This window comes from Brachyhypopomus gauderio, chromosome 10 (genome assembly GCF_052324685.1).
Source record: "Brachyhypopomus gauderio isolate BG-103 chromosome 10, BGAUD_0.2, whole genome shotgun sequence".
Lineage (NCBI taxonomy): Eukaryota > Metazoa > Chordata > Actinopteri > Gymnotiformes > Hypopomidae > Brachyhypopomus > Brachyhypopomus gauderio.
The window spans coordinates 5,562,515-5,581,192 of record NC_135220.1 but is presented as its reverse complement, the minus strand read 5'-3'; the positions used below and the strand labels follow the sequence as shown (position 1 = coordinate 5,581,192).

Here is an 18,678-nt window from a genome sequence, read left to right as displayed (position 1 = left end):
TCATGACGCACTTCGTGTTCCTCGTGCACGGTTCTCCGTTCATATAAACACGGTACACCACTAGGAGTCTGACGAGGTGATTTTCCTTTATATTCCGTCTTTTGGCAAGACGTTTAAAATACAAGCATTCCCCTTTTTCCTTCCATCTAAATCACGAGGTCACACAAAGGACCTGTATTCCTATCAACCCGGATCCTTTCTTACACGTCAGGTTTAATATAAAGCTGCATGTTTTATCTGGGCTGAGTGTATGTGGACTGTAGCCATGAGACTGCTGACATGAACACTGGTTTAGAGTGGTGTGGCTTAGCTAGAACTACACAGAACATGTCTGACCCGAGACAGCAGGTAGGTTATTTAGTGCCCCCAATTTCACTACAAAACAAAAATCACAGGTTCAACTTATACCAAATGTGACCTCTTAGGACATCGTTTATTTTCAATTCCGTGTTCATAACGGAGATTCCAGTGTGAAGGGCGTGCGAAAATAATGTAACCTACAGAAAACATATTTAGCTGCCGTACATTACGACCATGCTGAAGCAAAATCTAGCAATGTAATACGGAGATGAGAAGTGAGCAGTGAATTACTAATCCATGTAAAGGGACGAAAAGTAGAAAATTTAATCCAATTCTGCAACATTATTATACAATCAACATGATAATTCTATTATCAGGGTTGGTGATTAATCCAGCATACAATAAAAACATGACACACACCATACACACAGTCCTAAATAGTAGTAGCAAGGGACAAAACATTATTTCTTTTAAAAACAGGTTTCTGTACATGGTTATCACACATGATTACCAGGAGAAACAGCAGATAAAACAGTTCAAAGAAGAAAACCAAAATGTACACTTCACAGGTGTGTTAAGCTTCATCATCACTTAGATTTCCTTCTCTTGGCCTGCGTGGGAGGGGCACCAGTGTTTGATTCTAAAAACACAAGAGAGTACGTCAGGTTTGTTACTCGGCTGCATTTCTGTGCCTGGAGGCTGAACATGGCAATCAATTTGTTTTCTTTTTATGTACCGTTACATCATTTAGAGTAGTCAAAAAACAATCCAAGTTTAAAAACGCCAATGGAGTGCAGCGTGCTGGCCAGCGGTGAGCCCACCTGTAGCTTTCCCCGTGCTGGAGGACGCCGAGCCTGGTCTAGCTGCCCTCTTTCTCTGCCCGTTGTCAGACATGTCCTCCTCAGCATCCTTCTCCGCCCGCGAGCTCCGACGACTGGGACCTTTCGCCTTCTCGGTGGCGGCCCTCGTGTCCCTGGAAGAGCACTACAACAGTTAGGCAGTGGGCAGCGGGCAGGACCGTGCGAGTCTGCAGGTGGTGCCGTTGAAAAAGAAAGAGCTCCAGTACAGTACGCACTGTAAATGCTTGCGTGCTGTATACCACGTGTCTCTTGGGTTTCACAGTCAAGATCCAGATTCTGGTCATCAGTATAAATGGTTGTAAGGCAGTGTTATACTAGCAAAATGGGCCGCTCTACAACTCAGGACTGATCCTTGCTGTTTTTCCTCATCTACCACAGATAAGGTCCGTCCTCTTCATGACCCGGTTTACTAACGGGTCATCTGTCCACGCCACACTCTCACAGGGGATCTACAGGTTTGGTACATACATACCTTGGGACTAAGTCGATGGGCGCCTTTCTTTTCTTTGCCCATCTGTTATAGAAGTGGAAAAACAGCGGTAAACTGCTTTGATGCTGAACAACAATGGGTTTTTTTTCTTCCTTAATCCCCAAATTTGAGTTGTGATTTGATTTGAATGATTGTGACACCAGTTAGTGAATCCCGTGAAATCAGCTCAACCAATGTGAACAAAAATAAAATCCAGAATTCCAGACAGTGTAAATCAGGACTGATGTTCAAGAATTAGACAAAAAGGCAAGTTACAAAAAGAGACATTAGGTGTGAAAACACAAAAAAGAGACAATGTATTATGAGAGGGTTAAAGCAGACAAATCATGACATGAGAAAAGATTAATGCTTGATAGATTTTAAGGTATTTAATTATGAGATCTTGTCTTACCCCTGTTCTGCCACAGAGGTAGCCGCCTCTCCTTAAAGAAAAGAACATATACATAGATTATTGCCTTCAGCCATCAGTTTCAGGAAAGTGAAAGCAAGTTTTTCACAAATATAATTCACATGTGCAAAAGTTGTGTGTCACTGTGGGACACCGGTGATCATATGTATTCTGTTGAGAAGTAAGACATGGTGTTTACCAGGTTGGTCACTCAAACGTTGCTCTTCCTGTGCAACACCAGGCTCAGCTGTATTGACATCAAGAAGAAGAAACCATTAAGAGCCAAATGTGCATTACAGAACTGTACAAACAAGAGGGTGTCTAACAAGCAAATTAAGTTAGTCTTAACCAGTGTTGCGAATAACGCCGTTAAAAATATGGTTATGGTATGGTTATGGTAGCCAATCAGAGCCAGTGTTTTTACATGCGCGCTGAAGCACACCAGTGACACACGACACAAACGGAGAAGAGACAGAAATGGCGAGTCAGGAGCAAGCCAAAGAAAAATGATCATTTTCAAGGTGGCGATATAAACATTATTTAAGAAAATACTTGAAGTTCCTGAATGTCTACCAGACTGGGTATTTGATTTATTTAATTAAGATGTCACATAGGGCTACGCCCCCCCTCTCCTAGCGGTCACTCCGGTTTCCCTGCTCGTATCTGTGTTGTTCCCTGCTCCTTGATACCGCCTTGTCTGTTTCTATGGTTTCCCCACGTCTGCCACACCCATGTCATTATTGTCTTCACCTGTTTCTAGTCTAGTTCAATGTATTTATAGTCCCTGTGTCTCCCATGTCGGTATCGGTTATTTTGTTCATTTTGTTCTATTACTCTTTCATGCTCTCGTGGATTTACTGTTTCGTCTTTGTTGTAAGTTCAGTACGTTCAGCCCAGTCTTTGTTTCCCCTGCCTTGTTTTGTTCCTCGTGCCACTATGCTTGTTTACATTTCATGTTCGGACTGCCTACCTGTTATGACCCCTGCCCGTTTTGTCGACTCTGCCTATGGAATTCCATTTAATAAATCTCGCACTCCTCAGCATTTGTGTCCGCCTTCATGCTCTGCGTCACGAAGTTTGTTACATAAGAATAGAGGTTTTATTGTTAAGTTTACTTCTGTTGTGAACAAACCAGTTGTCTCAGGTTGAGAGAATTTCATTTAATTTGATAGATGTAAATGCACTTTATATAGTGTAACTGTTTACTTTTTACTATTCAGTTACTAACTCTGTTACTTTTTAGAACAAGTAGTGAGTAACTATAACTAATTACTTTTTTAAAGTAACGTTCCCAACACTGGTTTTAACTGTATACCTACAAGACCAGACAGTCCAATAAAATGGCTGATAAGTGAATAAGCATTCTACAAGAACAACGGAACAGTACTTTCCAGTCCTTAAATATGTAAATACCTGTGAGACTTGAAGCTTTGGCAGAAATCTCGGCAGGTTCTACTGGGTCAGGCAATGCTGCATCCATTTCTGCGGTGCGTGGCCGTTCCACAGCAGGGAGCGGTGGAGACAGCACAGAAGGGCCAGTGGAAGGACCGGTGTTCCCCGGGGCAGAAAGAGGTGGAGGAAGTCCTGTTGCAGGTGCATGAGTGGGTGGAGAAGTGGTAACAGGACTGGCCAGAGGTACCGTGACAGTAGTGGTGGGCACAGAAGGGGTGGGCACAGGAGAAGCTGGTACTGGACTCTGTGCAGGTGCAGAGGAAGAAATCGTGGATACTGGTACTAATGGCTGAAGTGTTGTCTGTGCAGAAGAGACGGTTGTAGGAGGAGGCTGTGGGCAGGAAAGTGGTTCAGTTGTAATCACCCGAGAGGAGACCTTTGATGCAATATCTGTGGTTTTTCCTGCCTGGGATGTATTCTGCTGTTGCATCTGATGGCTGTCACCACTTTGGGGGATGGAAGCCTTGCTCAAAACAGTCTGGACATGACTGGTCTTAGCAACAGTTACTGTTGTAGAAAGGGGGCTCCTGCGGGCAACAGATGTAATCCCCGGGCTTGAGCAGACTGGGGAGGTCAGCGTTTGCTGAAAGGATGAAGACGTGGAAGAGCTGGAGGTAGGCTGGAGAGAGGGCCGTCCCACAGAGCTCGGGGTTGAGACAGAAGCATCAGAAGTGCTCTCTTGCATTGGTATCCCAAGGTTTTTTTGCTGAGGAGGAACTGTGGTCATCGGGGAAGCCTGACTCGCAGGCACTTGCACTTTTATTTGTCCAATCATAGCACGGCCCTGCTGACTAGTGGCGATGCTTACGGCAGGAGGTGGTGTTGCCATAGCGACAGGCGCTGGTACAGAAACCGTAGCTGAAACCGGAGCAGGTGCGAGTTGAATATTTGCAGGCACTTGTATGGGCCTTACCACAGTGACAGATGGAGACACTACACTGGTGCTTGATGGTACAGAGGCAGCTGTGACTTGGAATATTGGGTTGATGAACACGGGTGCTGTAATGAACTGTGGAGGTCGGGTTTGAGTGGGAGTTGACTGGCGTATTTCTGGGGGTCTTATGTTTTTACTGGGCACTGTGGAGGCAATAGCTGAAGGCACTGCAGATGCAGTGCTGGCAGCAGAACTAATGGCACTGGATGTCACAAAGACCGTTATCTGATTTGGAGTGGGTCCTGATGACGTGGGTCTCTGCAAAACTGTCTGTGACATACTGGCCATAGGCTTAGCATTGGGATTTGGACTAACAGAAGGGTTGGGATGTGGGCTAGAACTTGTAGTAGGACTAATAAGCAAAGCAGAGCCAACACTGGACACAACACAGGGCGACTGATGGCTTGAATTACTACTTTGGACCAAATTTGGACTTGGCATAGAGCCAACCTTGGGTTTTTGCTCAGGTTCACCAACAGGTAAAGAATCTGCACTTTCACTGTTCTGCAGGTTCCCAGGATTACGTTGGCCTTCTTGATCTGTTAAAGACTGAGGGCTCTCTTTTTTCATCAGATCCCCACTTCCTGTAGGAGTGATCTTGGGTGGTTTCATGGACAAGGATGAGGTGGATGTATTATCCAACAACTGATTGAGGGACGTTGGGGCATCTCTGAATCCTGGTGAAATCACAGAGCCAAGCTCCTGTTGTGCTGGATTCTGGGGTTGGTGCACCTCCTCAGATGGTTGCTCAAGCACATTACCAGCCTCTTGACTTTTCAGCTCCTGAGATGGCACCCATGGACTTGCCATTCTGACAGCAGATTGATCTCTTGGCACCTGGGCTATCTGACGCTGTTCCGGCTGTGTTGCTTGGCCCTGGCTATCCCTCACTGTATCAGAGTTACTTGAGTGTGGCTGCAGAGGATTTTGGCTCTGTTGTTGCTCTAGAGACCCTACAGATGACACGGATGCGCTGGCACTGGACAGCACTGTAGAACTGGCTGTCGCAGTCTGGGATACAGTTGACTGCTGCTGATGCAGTGCTGGCGTTAGAGGGTTCTTTGCCCCCTTTTGCCTTCCTGGGCTTGGAGTTGCAGATTTGCGGTTCGAGGCAGGACTAGATCGGCGACTGTTACTGGGACTGGCCCGCTTAGCCTGAGCACCACCAGGTTGCTTTTCTTGCTTTCCACCTCCGTGTGCTGCACCACCACCTGCAATAAATGGCTGCTGGGTATTATTGCCACTGGTGGTGGTACTGTTAGTAAGAGATGTTAGGCTTGGTGGAGCTTGTCCAATAGCTTTTAATGTGGTTGGATTTAGACCCTGCTGATCAAAACCCCGATTTAGGTTAGGTTGTCGGGGCGGCAGAGGGATGTTGATCTTAGGAGGGAAAAGGCCAGCAATCGATGCATTCAGTCTCTCGGGGGAGAGATTTATCTCTGAAGGCTCAGTACTAGGCGGACGGTTGGTGGGGGTCAGTGGATGGTGATAAGGTCTAGGACTGGCTCGGTTTGGTGTTTTAGGGCGGGAGGTCTGTGAGGTTGAAGGAGCACTGGGAAAGTGAAGATTATGCGAGCTGGCAATTGGTGTTACTTGCTGGGGCTGCTGTTGCTGGGGACTCGCTCCTGGTTGCTGAGGCAGCGACGAAGGCACAGACTTTAACAAGTGCGTGTTAGGACCCTGGCTGACGATATTTTGTTGACTGCCATTCCCTGCTTGAGATGCTGCCATATCTGCCGATGGCCTGTCCTGCAAGTTAGGAGTCCCTGGCGCTTCCTCCGACACCATTCCTGGGTTCCCTTGTCCGATGTCTGGATGGGGCATTCTCCGGCCTGCTCCGGCTAGCTGCGTCCCCCTAGCTTTATCGGGAGATGGAGGAACACCGTGCCCTTGTAAATGAATCATTACGGGCATGTTGCTATGTTGAGACACAGGCATTCTCTGTGTGGGATCGCCAGGGTTGAGACCTCTTGGCGGGTGTCCACCTTGTTGAAGAGGAACTCGATTTTTTGCTTGTTCATGTTGCATTTTCAGCATCATCATCATGTGTTGTTGCTGCTGTTGCTGCGGTGATGGTGGTGGTGCCTGTTGTTGTGGTTGTTGCTGCTGCTGTTGCTGCTGCTGCAGGTGCTGTGGCGGCTGCTGTTGGAGCTGTAGTTGATGTGGATGGATGGGTGGATGTTGTCCTTGCTGTGGTCCTTGCTGGGTCCCAGCCTGGCCTGCAGGAATCTGCATACTCTGTATATGCATCTGTTGCTGTTGCATTTGTTGCTGTTGTTGCATTTGCTGTTGCTGTTGTTGTTGATGCATTTGTTGCTGTTGTAACTGTTGTTGTTGTTGCTGATGCATTTGTTGCTGTTGTAACTGTTGCTGTTGTAATTGTTGCTGTTGTAACTGTTGCTGCATCTGCTGTTGTTGGGCCATGAACTGAATAGGCATTTGTTGTAATACCCTTTGGTCTCCTGGCTGGCCAGAAAATCCTAAAATGGGAATATGCTATTAATCATTTAGAAGTATATGAGTCAAATGAAAATAAGATAATAATCCAGACATGGAAGGTAACATGGCAGAAAGCCTGTGCATCATCAGTACCACATACAACACATGGTTGTGTGTTTCTTCTACAAGGTCCTACCCAGGTGCATTACACATAACAAACATACTTCTTAGATATCAATAAAGGTAATCACTATTAGCCTGTGTGCCAGCAAGACCATCATGCTTGAAGTCAAACAATTTCCTACGAGATCTCAAAGATCATAAGTAACATTACAGCAGAGTTAATTTCGTTGACGAATAATTTTTGTCATAGTTTTCGTCAACGAACCTTTTTTTCATGACGAAAACGAGACAATAACTAAATAAACTATACGAAGGGATAAAAACAATGACAAAATTAATGGACATTTTCATCAACTAATAAAAACGAGACGAAAATATTGGCCAGCGACGACATCCAATCAGATCTGATTTAGTTTAGTGAAAGGTAGGGATAAGTTAAGAGATCCAACAGTAACTACTTTACGGTACACAGAGAGGCGGGACAAACCGGGTAACCGTCCAATCAGCACTAACATCTTCACATCGCACAGAACCCGGGAAGACCATACTAGCCTGTGAACTGTGGTCACTCATGAAATTCAACTCGACTATGTTGTGTAAACCATGTGGGACGATGATGTCAGGAAAAATACGACAAATGAAATGACATCTGCAAGCAATGGCATTGCTGTTTTTACGGCACCCAGTTTTATATCCAATGTAATGTGTATTGTTCATAAACTACATATGCTTTTCAGGTAGAGCGGGCCTACTGGTCATCAATGTTTTGTTATTGTTATGCTCAATAACTAAGTTCAGGTCAATAAAGTTGTTTGGAAATCTGTTTTTGTATATATTGCACATACAAACAATAATATTCTATAACTGGTTAATAAATGTTTAATTTTGTGTAAGTGTATATAATGACTATTACACCATTTATATTTTAGTCAACTAAATTTTTTTGATAATTAGTCGACTAAATTCTAATGATAATTAGTCAACTAAAACTAAAAACAACTCCAATGACTAAATTATGACTAAAACTAAATGACATTAGTCAAAAGACTAAGACTAAAACAATAAAAAAATTCTGTCAAAATTAACACTGCATTACAGGAAAGAAACTTCATAACAGGATTTCCAAGGCAACATACCACAGCAAATATATTACTGCTGATGCAACGTACAACCTTCACTCATGTTATTCAACTTCAGATTTTTTTTTTTTACCTGACCGATTAGTGAATTCAGATGGTTTCGTGTTGGAAGAGTCCATGCTGACTCCTTGATCAGTGCCCGCCCCTTGCAACTCTACGTCCTCCATTCCTTGCGGAACTGAATCCAGACCACTACTGATATGGCAACAAAAAGACGAGCATCATGCATCAACGTATCTGAGCATCATGACATGCACCACTAAAATTTGTCCACTAGCAGTTTGTCTTGTGTACAAAATGCCTTACCCGACTCCTTCAGCGGACTGCTGTCCTTCTCCTGCTTTGGGTTTCTTCTTGCGAGGTGGTTTCTTCTTCTTTGGTTTGGCTTGGTTAGCACCAACCCCACCGGCTCCCTGTTTTCCACCTGGCCCAAACTGACCAGCAGAGATATCACTCTGGAGAAGGTTGACTAACAAGGGACTAGTCAGAGTCACATCTTTACTCACTGGAAAGCCACTTGTTTGCGCACAGGGCCCACCCATCGGCATCTGGCCACCAAACTGAGGATTAAAGGGCATTCCATGACCAGGAAAATGGCCATTGCCCACCTGCATGTGTTGAGGACCTCCCATCATGCCCTGCTGCTGCTGCTGCTGCTGTTGCATTTGCATGTCAGGAAGCATTTGTTGTTGCCCAAGGTCGCCGGCTCCTCCACTGCCGTCTACAAGCGGATGTGGGTGCTGCTGGCCGGCCGCCTGTTGCTGCTGTAAGTGTTGCATCACATGCTGCTGCTGTGGTTGATGCTGTTGTTTTTGCTGAAGCTGTTGTTGTTGTTGTTGTATCTGCTGCTGCACCAGATGATGCCCTGGGAGTCTCATCTGTGGGCCATGCAGGCCCAGAGCTTGGCTGGGATTGCCGTTCATTGGGATCTGTTGAGATTGCTGTGCCATTTGCTGGTGCTGCTGCTGAAGCTGTTGCTGTGGTATCTGCTGCTGTTGTGGCTGCTGGTGCTGCAGTTGTAGCTGCTGCTGTTGCTGTAATTGTTGCTGTTGCTGCTGTAGCTGCTGTTGCTGTAGCTGCTGCTGCTGTAGCTGCTGCTGCTGCTGTTGCAACTGCTGCTGCTGCTGCTGTAGCTGCTGCTGTTGCTGTAGCTGCTGCTGTTGCTGCTGTAGCTGCTGCTGCTGCTGCTGCTGTAGCTGCTGATGCTGCTGTAGCTGCTGCTGCTGCTGTAGCTGCTGCTGCTGTAGCTGAGCCATTTGCTGCTGCTGTTGAGGAGTCATCTGTTGCTGAGACTGAAACTGCACAATGCTGCCTTGCAAATTAGGTGATGGGCCTCGCATCATTTGACCCTGCATGACCCCTGGCTGACCTTTGGGCACAAAAGCCTGCTTGTTTCCTTGCATCTGGCTGGCAGCCATCTGGTCTATGGTCACATTCTGCTGCTGCTGCTGTTGTTGTTGTTGTTGTTGCTGCTGCTGCATCAATAATGCCTGGTGCCCCTGGCCCTGCATCAGCCCTTGCCCCTGTGGGGGTATCATTTGTTTAGGAGGGGTCATCCCTCGCTGTCCTTGGCTCATGGGGCGGGACAGGACAGTCTGACCCCCAGCCTGGCCTTGCACCATCTGAGCTTGAGAAGAAGGTGGAGTCTGAAGTTGGGACTGTATACCCATCATCTGTGTCTGTAGGCCTGACTGAGACGCGCCCATAGTGCCTCCTGAGGTGGCAGGCGGCTGGGGAGCCATCCCGCCGTGATGGCCAACACCTCCAGCGTGAAGGGGATTAGGCTGCATGTGGTTTGGCGTCGAGACGGAAGGTTGAACGCCTGCAACAAAACAGAATCTTCCTAAAACCTTTTAATCATACAAAAATGATACATACTTACATCCTGCTTAACCGTTAGATCAAACAGATATTTTTCAGCTCAAGATCAATCTTAAACGAAAAGACGGCTTTCTCTGTTCCATCACCACTGATGTTAAAGTTAAGTCCAAGGCCAGACATAATCCATGCCCAGGAAACCAACCCAATGCATTATGCACAACCCTACCTGAGTGTGCCACATTCTGAGTGTTTTGCAGCTGGGGAGCTGTAGCAGTCTGAGTTCCTCCTTGGTTCTGACTAACGGGAACATTTGGAAAGCCCATTGGCATACGCTTCTGCATACCTGGAAAGACCAACGAGAAACCCTTTTCACTATGCACCACACTTAAAGCTTTAAATAAGAAGCGATAGTGTATAGCAGTGGTTCTCAAACTTTTTACACAAAGTACCACCAACTGTCAAACGAAAAACCTCCACGTACCACCCCCCCCCCCAAAAAAAAAAAAAAAAAGAAAAAGCTGTTTGGCGAGTTTAAGTTGTTGACGGGGGGTTAGCGAACGTAAATTGTTACCGGGAGGATGTAAAATGGACACAAGATAAGTATTATATCGCAGTGGTTGGTGCCAGAGCGAACTAGTAACTCATTGAATCATAGATGTGGATCAGAGGTAAATAAACTAGATTTTTTTTGTCGGCGTGAGAAATCGGATGTGTGGCGTGTGAAGACGGTCAAATGCGTGTGTCTCACGCTCAATGCGTGAAAGTTGGCAACCCTGCTCATTACACACATATGTTATAATGTAGTTCTCCTGTAGTTCGTGTTGGTAGGGGTTTACAGCACAAAAAGTCTTCGTGCGACATGCCCTCATACTCATATCGCACGGAAACGAGCAAGTTGGCTAAATCTGCGACATCTATGGATTCATCTAACTGCAGTGAGAAGCATTTACTCATTTTAATTCTCTCGGTCAATGTTTGTCTGACGTTGTTCGCCATTTCATCAATTCTGTGTCGTTTGAAAGATGCACCAGATCGAGCTGTTTAGCGACATTTTCTCCGCAAATAATACGAGTCATCCCTTTTAGTTTCTGAATTTCAGGACTTGTCATAATTCTGTTTTAATTAAAAAAATGTGTTGTGTAAAAAAAAAAAAAAAAACTCAAAGCATCTTTTATTTTCCGAGCTCATCTGGCGTACCACCGCGGGGTGCTCTGCGTACCACCAGTGGTACGCGTACCACAGTTTGAGAACCACTGGTGTATAGTATTTATTTGAAGAAAGAAGATAGCATACCTCCCATGCCACCTTGGGGAACCTGCCCATGCTGGGGCATACCCATGAATCCCGGCTGAACGTTACCCTGCTGCCCCAACACAGCCCTGCCTGGAGATCCAACTCCCTGCGGGTACCCCTGCGGAGTTGTGGGCCGTGGACCCAGCTGACCTTGGCCCTGTCCCATCATGGGGGGTGTTCCAGGTGAGCCCTGCTGAAAAGGAGAGGACGAGGACCCCGGGGACTTGGAAGCGAGGCTGCCCTGTGGTGCAGACACAGGAGGCAGGGCAGGAGGGGCCCTCGGACCCGCCGCTCCTGGAACTCCCTGGGGACCTTTAGGCTGAGGGGCCGCGAACTGGTTGGGCCCCGTCTGCTGCAGCTGCTGCTGAGCCATGGTGTTGAACACCTGTCCAGCCTGCTGGCTCCCAAAAGGATATGGAGGCGGTGGATGGTTTGGGGTTTGCACCGAGGCCAAGGAGGGAGGGCGCTGCCCCATGGCGGCCTGCGGGGGACCTTTCCTCCAGTTCGGTCCCATTGCGCCTTGAGCAGGCGTTGGCTGGAGAAGACCATGGGGCAACTGGTTCCAGCCAGCGGGGCCAGACATCTGGTTAGAAGGGTTGAAGGGGCCGCGGGCCACGCCCATCTGCGCCAGCTGAGCTTGCTGCTGCTGTTGCTGCTGCTGTAGCTGCTGCAAGGCCGCTGGGTTGAGCTGGCGACTTGCCTGCATGGCCTGGAGGTGGTGACCTTGTGGGCCCATGGCATTGGGTGGCCCGTGGGGCACTGGTGGGTGCTGGAGCTGTTGCTGCAGAGCTAGTCCCGGCATCATGGGCTCCATCGAGTCTAATACAGGAGAGAAACGGTCAGCCGAGCAGCTCCGTCCAACCGGGTTGAGGTCACAGGTGAAGCTTCATGACTGGCTCACCTGTTTGGTTTGGTGGTCTGGGCAGTCTTGGGTGCATCTGCCCACTACTGCCAGGTACCATACCCTGCACAGCCATGCCAGGGCCAGACGGCACCATGCCAGGGCCAGACGGCACCATCACGGGATTGCTCATCCTCAACCCCCCTATAACATTTAAAACCACAATAGTCTATGGTTACACAACTTGAGTCAATACAACACCGCACGGTCAAACAAGCTCTGGTAACCATGCCTGGTTGTTATCATTATTATTAAGAACAACAATAATATTGAGGGAGGGGGTAGGAGTGGGTCCAAACTCTCACACTGGCCATTTAGCAACAAAAACATGTCATGTTATCTACACTGCACTCTCAGTATACACATCAACCTACTGAGCATCATGCATACTACTAAGACAAATGAAGACATTTAGAGTTCAGTGTGTGCAGCCCCTTCGGCAAACCATGCTCATCATTCTAAAAGTACGAATGCCAACCATTGCATAACTGTCATAGTAAGCATAAAGTAAAACCAAAAAAAGGTTCTGGAACACACAAATGGATAAAGATTTCAAAACTAAAGTACTTAAAAGCCATAAAACAAAAAAATAATACAAATGTAAATATGTACATTTGATTGACAATTTTCTCATGAGTTTAATTACCAGGGCCTTGCTGTATGGGGAAGCCTACATCCATTCTCATCTGACCAGGGGCACCAGGGGCACCAATAGGCCCGTTCACCCTCAGTTCCTGCCCTCTGTTCTGCCCCGCAGCCACATTGATGGGTCCTTCACCTATACAACCAAACAAAACAATGAATCATCACCGCCTGTGGCTAAAAGTGCAATATTACCATAGAAAGAAAACTGCTAACTGTAAGAAAACAGGTCCAAAACATTTTTCACCTCGAGGTTTAAAACAAATTACCATCACTTATACTGTGACACATACACTTTAATTTAATTTATTTTTAACATACACTCGTCAAACGAGCAAGTACAGGCTGGCAAATCCGTGTACAAGTGCTCAGGACAAAGTGTTTACGCAGGTCTCCACAACGATGCTACGCAATCTAACGGTAACATTAGCGCATTCTCCCTGGAACGCAGTGCTAGCAGAGCCACACCTTCGATCTGCACGGACAGGATGCCCAGGTCCCGCAGCTGCTGATGGTTGTTTTGTGCGAGGAGGCGGAGCCTTTCTGCAGCCTCGCGGGGGATGTTGAAGGTGACGCGTACACTATTCCAGGGCTCCACCCGCAGGGGCGCTAGCCCCTCGGGACCTTCACCAAAACAAACACAGCAACATGAGTGACACGTGCCCCTGGGGAACGGCCCGTGAGCAGCAGTGGGGGTGGGGGCTTCATTACATTAATTACATCTAGTCATTCATTTATTCATATCAGACAGAGGATGTGTCCTGGGCATTTCTGGAATCACAAAGAAATCTTTTATTGTGGAGCAGAAGAAGGGCTAGCTCATACGAGGTTAAAGCACCCAAAGTGCCCTCACCCAACGAAAGCATCTGAGGCATCCCATTCAAGATGGCATCAAGCTTCTCCTGAAAGTCACGGTCATTCAAGTTCCCTTTGAAAGCAACAAAAATAGTGGTGGTTTCCTCTCCGTCTGGACTCGACGTCCGACCCAGACTGATCTCTCCGTTATTACTGCAGACGTCATCGCCGTCCTCCACTCCAGAGTCCTGCTCCCAGGGTGCGTGGAGCCCAGGAGAGGCCGGGCAGCAGGGGCTTTCAGACGGGCCGGGCTGTCGTGCCATCGCCCTGACGTAGGGCTCTGCTGTCTCCCGAGACTCTGCTGCTACTGGAAACAACAACACCTCTCAGAACCAACTGGGGAAAAATGAGACTTCCTTGCTTTTATTTACCAATAAATCGTTACTACTAGAATTCAGCACTAAGAAAAATAAGTCTGTCTCTGAGGAAACCAACGTGATTTATTAGCAACACTGTATATGTCCCACTACCACCACTGTAGCACCCCTCCAAAGAATCAATGAATAGCTTATTGCTCACATACGCTTCCAAAATTTCCACGGACTGCTCAACCTTTCGAGTGTCAGTACTCAATCAAGCTCAAATGTTCGGACACTGGCTCCTCTGTTGCACATCAACACAGGGTCATACCAGAGGTGGGGACTCGAGTCACATGACTTGGACTCGAGTCAGACTCGAGTCATTAATATTAATACTTTTGACTTGACTTGAAAAAATATTCAGAGACTTAGACTTGACTTGGACTTTTACACCAATAACTTGGGACTTGAATTGGACTTGAACCTGTTTACTTGCAAAGACTTGATTTTTTTAAATCCCAAATCTAAATTTTAAAACGCATATTAATATTTATAAAGTGCGCCCCATTAATTACATTTCAGTCCTTCTGACGCAGACCGGCGTTACACCAGATTTTGTGACCGTCGAGTTTTGTGACCACAGGGGGCGCTATTTCACAGTTTCTGTTCAGAGGCACAAACGCTTTACGAATGCTACGTAAACTACGCTGATGCACTTTCTTTACTCATTTTGTTGGTGTCCACGAGCCAAAATATGACAGATGTTTATATTTACATTTATCGTCTCTTAATTACATAAATGTACTTTAAATGTACTTAAACAAAGAAATCATGAATGGGATGTACAGGTGAGCCTTTTTAACTGAGGTCACCAATTCTGACGGCAGCCATCAGAATATGTGACCCCACTGAATCTCCAGGTAACAATAGTAGCCTACACCGTGACCCCACAATAACAGAAAACAATGAAAAAATAACCCTAACCTTTTATTTAGTCTATATTTAAACATTTTATCCAAATGTTTAGAATAACCATTCGTAATGACAGCATCTTGCTTACGATGAAGCTTGCTATTTTCGTGTAAAACATTCTTGTTTAAGTACATTTATGTAATTAAGAGAAGATAAAATGTAAATGATCTGTCATCTTTTGGCTGGCGGACACCAACAAAACGAGTAAAGAAACGCATTAGCGTAGCATTCGTAAAGCGTTGGTGTCTGTAAAAAAAAAAGACTCGAAAGGACTTGAAATTCCAAGTTTCAGACTTGGGACTTGACTTGACGGTTGCTTGTCTTGACTCGAGACTTGACTTGAGTTGACTGTCTTTGCTTGAGACTTGACTCGGGACTTGAGGATAAAGACTTGGACTTACTTGAGACTTGCAAAACACTGACTTGGTCCCACCTCTGGGTCATACTTCCTTTAAAGCCGTTATGGTCGTTATCACTTACATCCTCATTCATAGAGCCACTGACTTTTGGTTAGTAAATGTGCATTAGAACCCGTATGACACAAATAAGGCGTTTACGTTTGCCTAAAAAAATAGATGTTTGTGTAAAAAAAAGCAGAAATTCTGAGCCTAACAGTAATGCAGTCTATATTCCTAGGAGCCGCCCCATTTCAACAAGTCTTTTATTTGTGGACGTCTTGTTAAGGTTCAGAAGCAGTCGTCGCCGTTTCATCCGCTACGTGAAACACACACACACACACACACACACACACACACACACAAAGCAGTGGTCCCGTTGAGATAAAACCCCCAGCGTGTGATCAAGACCTCTACTACCCTATATATCAGCAGGAACGACAGTCTCTTCAAAAATACTATACGTGAATTGACAGCAGACCTGCAAACAGGTGGCGGCCGTTTTATATGCGGCCACGAGTCAAAACAACCATCACGACACTTGACAGCTACTGACCAGTCTGATTACAGTAGTAACTGGTCCGATTACAGCAGTAGTAACTGGTCCGATTACAGCAGTATTAACTGGTGCTATTACAGCAGTAGTAACTGGTGCTATTACAGCAGTAGTAACTGGTGCTATTACAGCAGTAACTGGTCCGATTACAGCAGTAACTGGTCCGATTACAGCAGTAACTGGTGCCATTATAAAGTAGTAAGCAGTCCGATGATAAAGCAGTAACCGGTGTGATGTGCAGTAGGCCGCCGGCCTCCTCGGGGAGGTGATGGTGGTGGAGCGCAGCGGCCATCAAGAACCGTGGAGAACCGCGAAGGTTTAGACTGTCCACCACCACCATCACATCGCTCCCCAGAAGACCCACCATCACATTCGGGGCAGTTAGCCGAGCAGCGGGCTACCTGGGCGTCCCAAACCCCTCCGGTCCGGTAGTGATAACCGCGGCGGGCAGGGAGACGCGTCCCCGTAACAGACGCGCTCGGTCACGGACGCGGGTTTACCGACGGAGGTGTCGGTGGAGGCGGCGGCGCCCCGTAACGTTAGCTAGCCCGCTAGCTGTAAACACATAGCACGGCCGGCTAACGTTTGCAGGAGGGCAGTTAAGGCCCGCGGGAGGGTAGTTGGGGGCAGAAGGGTAGTTGGGGGGTAGCTAACACGCTAATGCTGCGGCTCTCCATCTGAATGATGGAGCTCTTACCTCCTCAGTCCATTTGAAGCGACTCCCGAACAGCCGTCTGTGCTAGCGGCGGCTCGCTAACGGCAGGCGTACGAGTCGCGCTCGGAGCGAGTGCTTTTCTTTCTGAATCGAATTGCATCCGTATTCACAAAACGAATTGCGTAGCTTACGGCCGTTCGTGCTTCGCTGTGAACGCAACGAGGGCCTCTCGCCGTAACGGTCTGTTCGCCTTGGCAACGCCAGTAATACGCCTTATTTTACGACAGTGGAGAGTGCTTGTGCGTAGGACTGTCGCTGCGCCGCCTAGTATAAGGTAACGCGATTGGCTGGAGTTTCTCTTGTGACCTAGTATGAGGGAATGCGATTGGCTGCAGTTTCTCCTGTGACCGTTCTGTGAATGAAGGGCGTCGAGTACGTACTGCAGATCTCACAAAGATCTGCGCCGAGTCGTTGATCTACAAATGCTCGTTTCCAACATTTTGCACGTATTCTAGTGTTATGTAATGTAAATTGGCCTAACGTTATTCGCTCTTCGGGAGAACTGTTCTATAAAGAGTGAGAATAATTGTAGAGTAATATTACCCCAAGATACACACCAGCCCACATTGTTGGCTATTCATAGTCTATTTTACAGGGTTGCCAACTTTTGACGTTCGCTTTGAGTGAGATTTTAACCTGGAGCCGGTGGCGAGTGTATTTTGTTGAGCGGGGGGGGGGGGGGGGGGACAGATTCAGTGTTATATCGCCGGTGGATGGCGCCAGAGCTAGCGAACTAGTAACGTATTGAATCATATATGTGGATCTGAGGTAAATAAACTGGATATTTTTTTTCGGCGTGAGATATCGGAAGTGTGGCGTGAGAGCGTGTGAAAACGGTCAAATGCGTGTGTCTCACGCTCAATGCGTGAGAGTTGGCAACCCTGATTTTATAGATGCAGTGTTGGACAGTAGCGTACTAACCATACGTTTTCTACGGCCACAAACGGGTTAAAATCTCTATCTGAAATAAGAGTCTCTTATAGTGGGTGGTTAGTACGTTTTTCACACACCCTTCTTGACTGAAGCAGTTCAGATATGTTGTCCCCTTTAAATATTCTCTAGTAAAAGTTATGTTCTGTTGAAAAAATTGATCATTTTTAATTCTGGTAAAATCTTTATTTTTCTTTACTCATGATCTTAACCAAGAATTTCAAATTTTACAAATTTATTGAACCTTCAGAAATGTTAAAACACTGGCCTATATTTGCAAAGCACAAGAGGCCCTTCAGACATACTAGAATGGCAAAACAATGACGTCGTCATGATTGAGACATTTCAAAGAGGAAAAAAGAACCCACAATGGCAACTAAAACGCCATAAACTTAAAACATTTCTATTCTTGAATCCTCCTTGACATCTTCCTCTGTCATAGAACATCTGCAGATTTGTTAGGAAGGCAAGTCTACAAAACCAAACCGCTGCCTAAATGCAGCCCATGACAGTGGGATTAGATCATCAATCGACGGTCACTGAAAAAAAATAATACACTCTACAGCCTTAAACACCATGCACATTACTGTACACCAAACATTTAACATTTGCCTTTTATAGCATGGTCAGTTGTACAATGCTCACCAGACAGAAAATTTAAAAATAAAAACTTTAGTGCACATATTTACAAAAATAAAGACCATGCCATGCTCAGAGTGTTCAAATCTAACTCCATCATTAAATCAAAAACATCAATAAGCAGCTCCCTTGTTTATATTCAACCATTTAGCAGGTTTAGATCACTCCTGACTACTGACCTACTGACCTTTCAGCCAGCATTATAGTGACAAACCCACAAAAATTATCATCCAGTAATGTTTAGTATTTTAAGTGAGATCTAGCCATCATACACAAATACTTGATTCAGGTTGTTACAGCTCTAGGAATCTTTACATCCTCTTGTTTGAGTCCACACACCTGTAAATCTCACAGTAACCCCAGACTTATGCAGAGCACATTACACAAATAATTCTTTTAACAAACTCATTTTGGTCACAAAACACAGGGTGTTAGTGCTCAGGTCACAAACCCACAGGGGTGTGTGTGTGAGTGTGTGTGTGTGTGTGTGTGTGTGTGTCCATGAGGCTTATTCACTGTTTGATGCATTTTGATA

The 18,678-nt window shown here is 46.3% G+C and overlaps 1 protein-coding gene across 5 annotated transcripts; it reads right to left on the bottom strand.

The window, feature by feature from the left end:
* Positions 1–414: 414 nt before the first annotated feature.
* ncoa6 (nuclear receptor coactivator 6) lies at positions 415–16,752 on the bottom strand. 5 transcript variants are annotated; one of them, XM_077018973.1, is made up of 16 exons: positions 16,557–16,752; positions 13,636–13,944; positions 13,251–13,406; positions 12,787–12,918; positions 12,141–12,284; positions 11,240–12,058; positions 10,173–10,289; positions 8,632–9,947; positions 8,432–8,559; positions 8,199–8,320; positions 3,452–6,904; positions 2,238–2,285; positions 2,042–2,072; positions 1,633–1,674; positions 1,122–1,273; positions 415–940 (listed from the first exon to the last, which is right to left on the bottom strand). In XM_077018973.1, the coding sequence occupies exons 2-16, from the start codon at positions 13,898–13,900 to the stop codon at positions 888–890; spliced, it is 6,978 nt and encodes a 2,325-aa protein (XP_076875088.1). In that variant the 5' UTR covers positions 13,901–13,944; positions 16,557–16,752; the 3' UTR covers positions 415–887. The 5 variants fall into 5 exon arrangements, with proteins under 5 accessions (XP_076875088.1, XP_076875084.1, XP_076875086.1 ...); XM_077018969.1 differs by having other exon boundaries at positions 8,432–9,947; XM_077018971.1 differs by having other exon boundaries at positions 8,199–8,317; positions 8,432–9,947.
* Between the last annotated feature and the right edge of the window lie 1,926 nt (positions 16,753–18,678).

Bases quoted from the DNA above. Each gene is read 5' to 3' on its own strand.
- ncoa6 (XM_077018969.1), bottom strand. From the start codon at position 13,900: ATGGCACGACAGCCCGGCCCGTCTGAAAGCCCCTGCTGCCCGGCCTCT. The intron at 9,948-10,172 runs GTAGGGTTGTGC...GTTTTGTTGCAG, and splicing joins TCAGAATGTGGCACACTCAG to GCGTTCAACCTTCCGTCTCG. The intron at 941-1,121 runs GTGGGCTCACCG...TTGTGTTTTTAG, and splicing joins CAGCACGGGGAAAGCTACAG to AATCAAACACTGGTGCCCCT.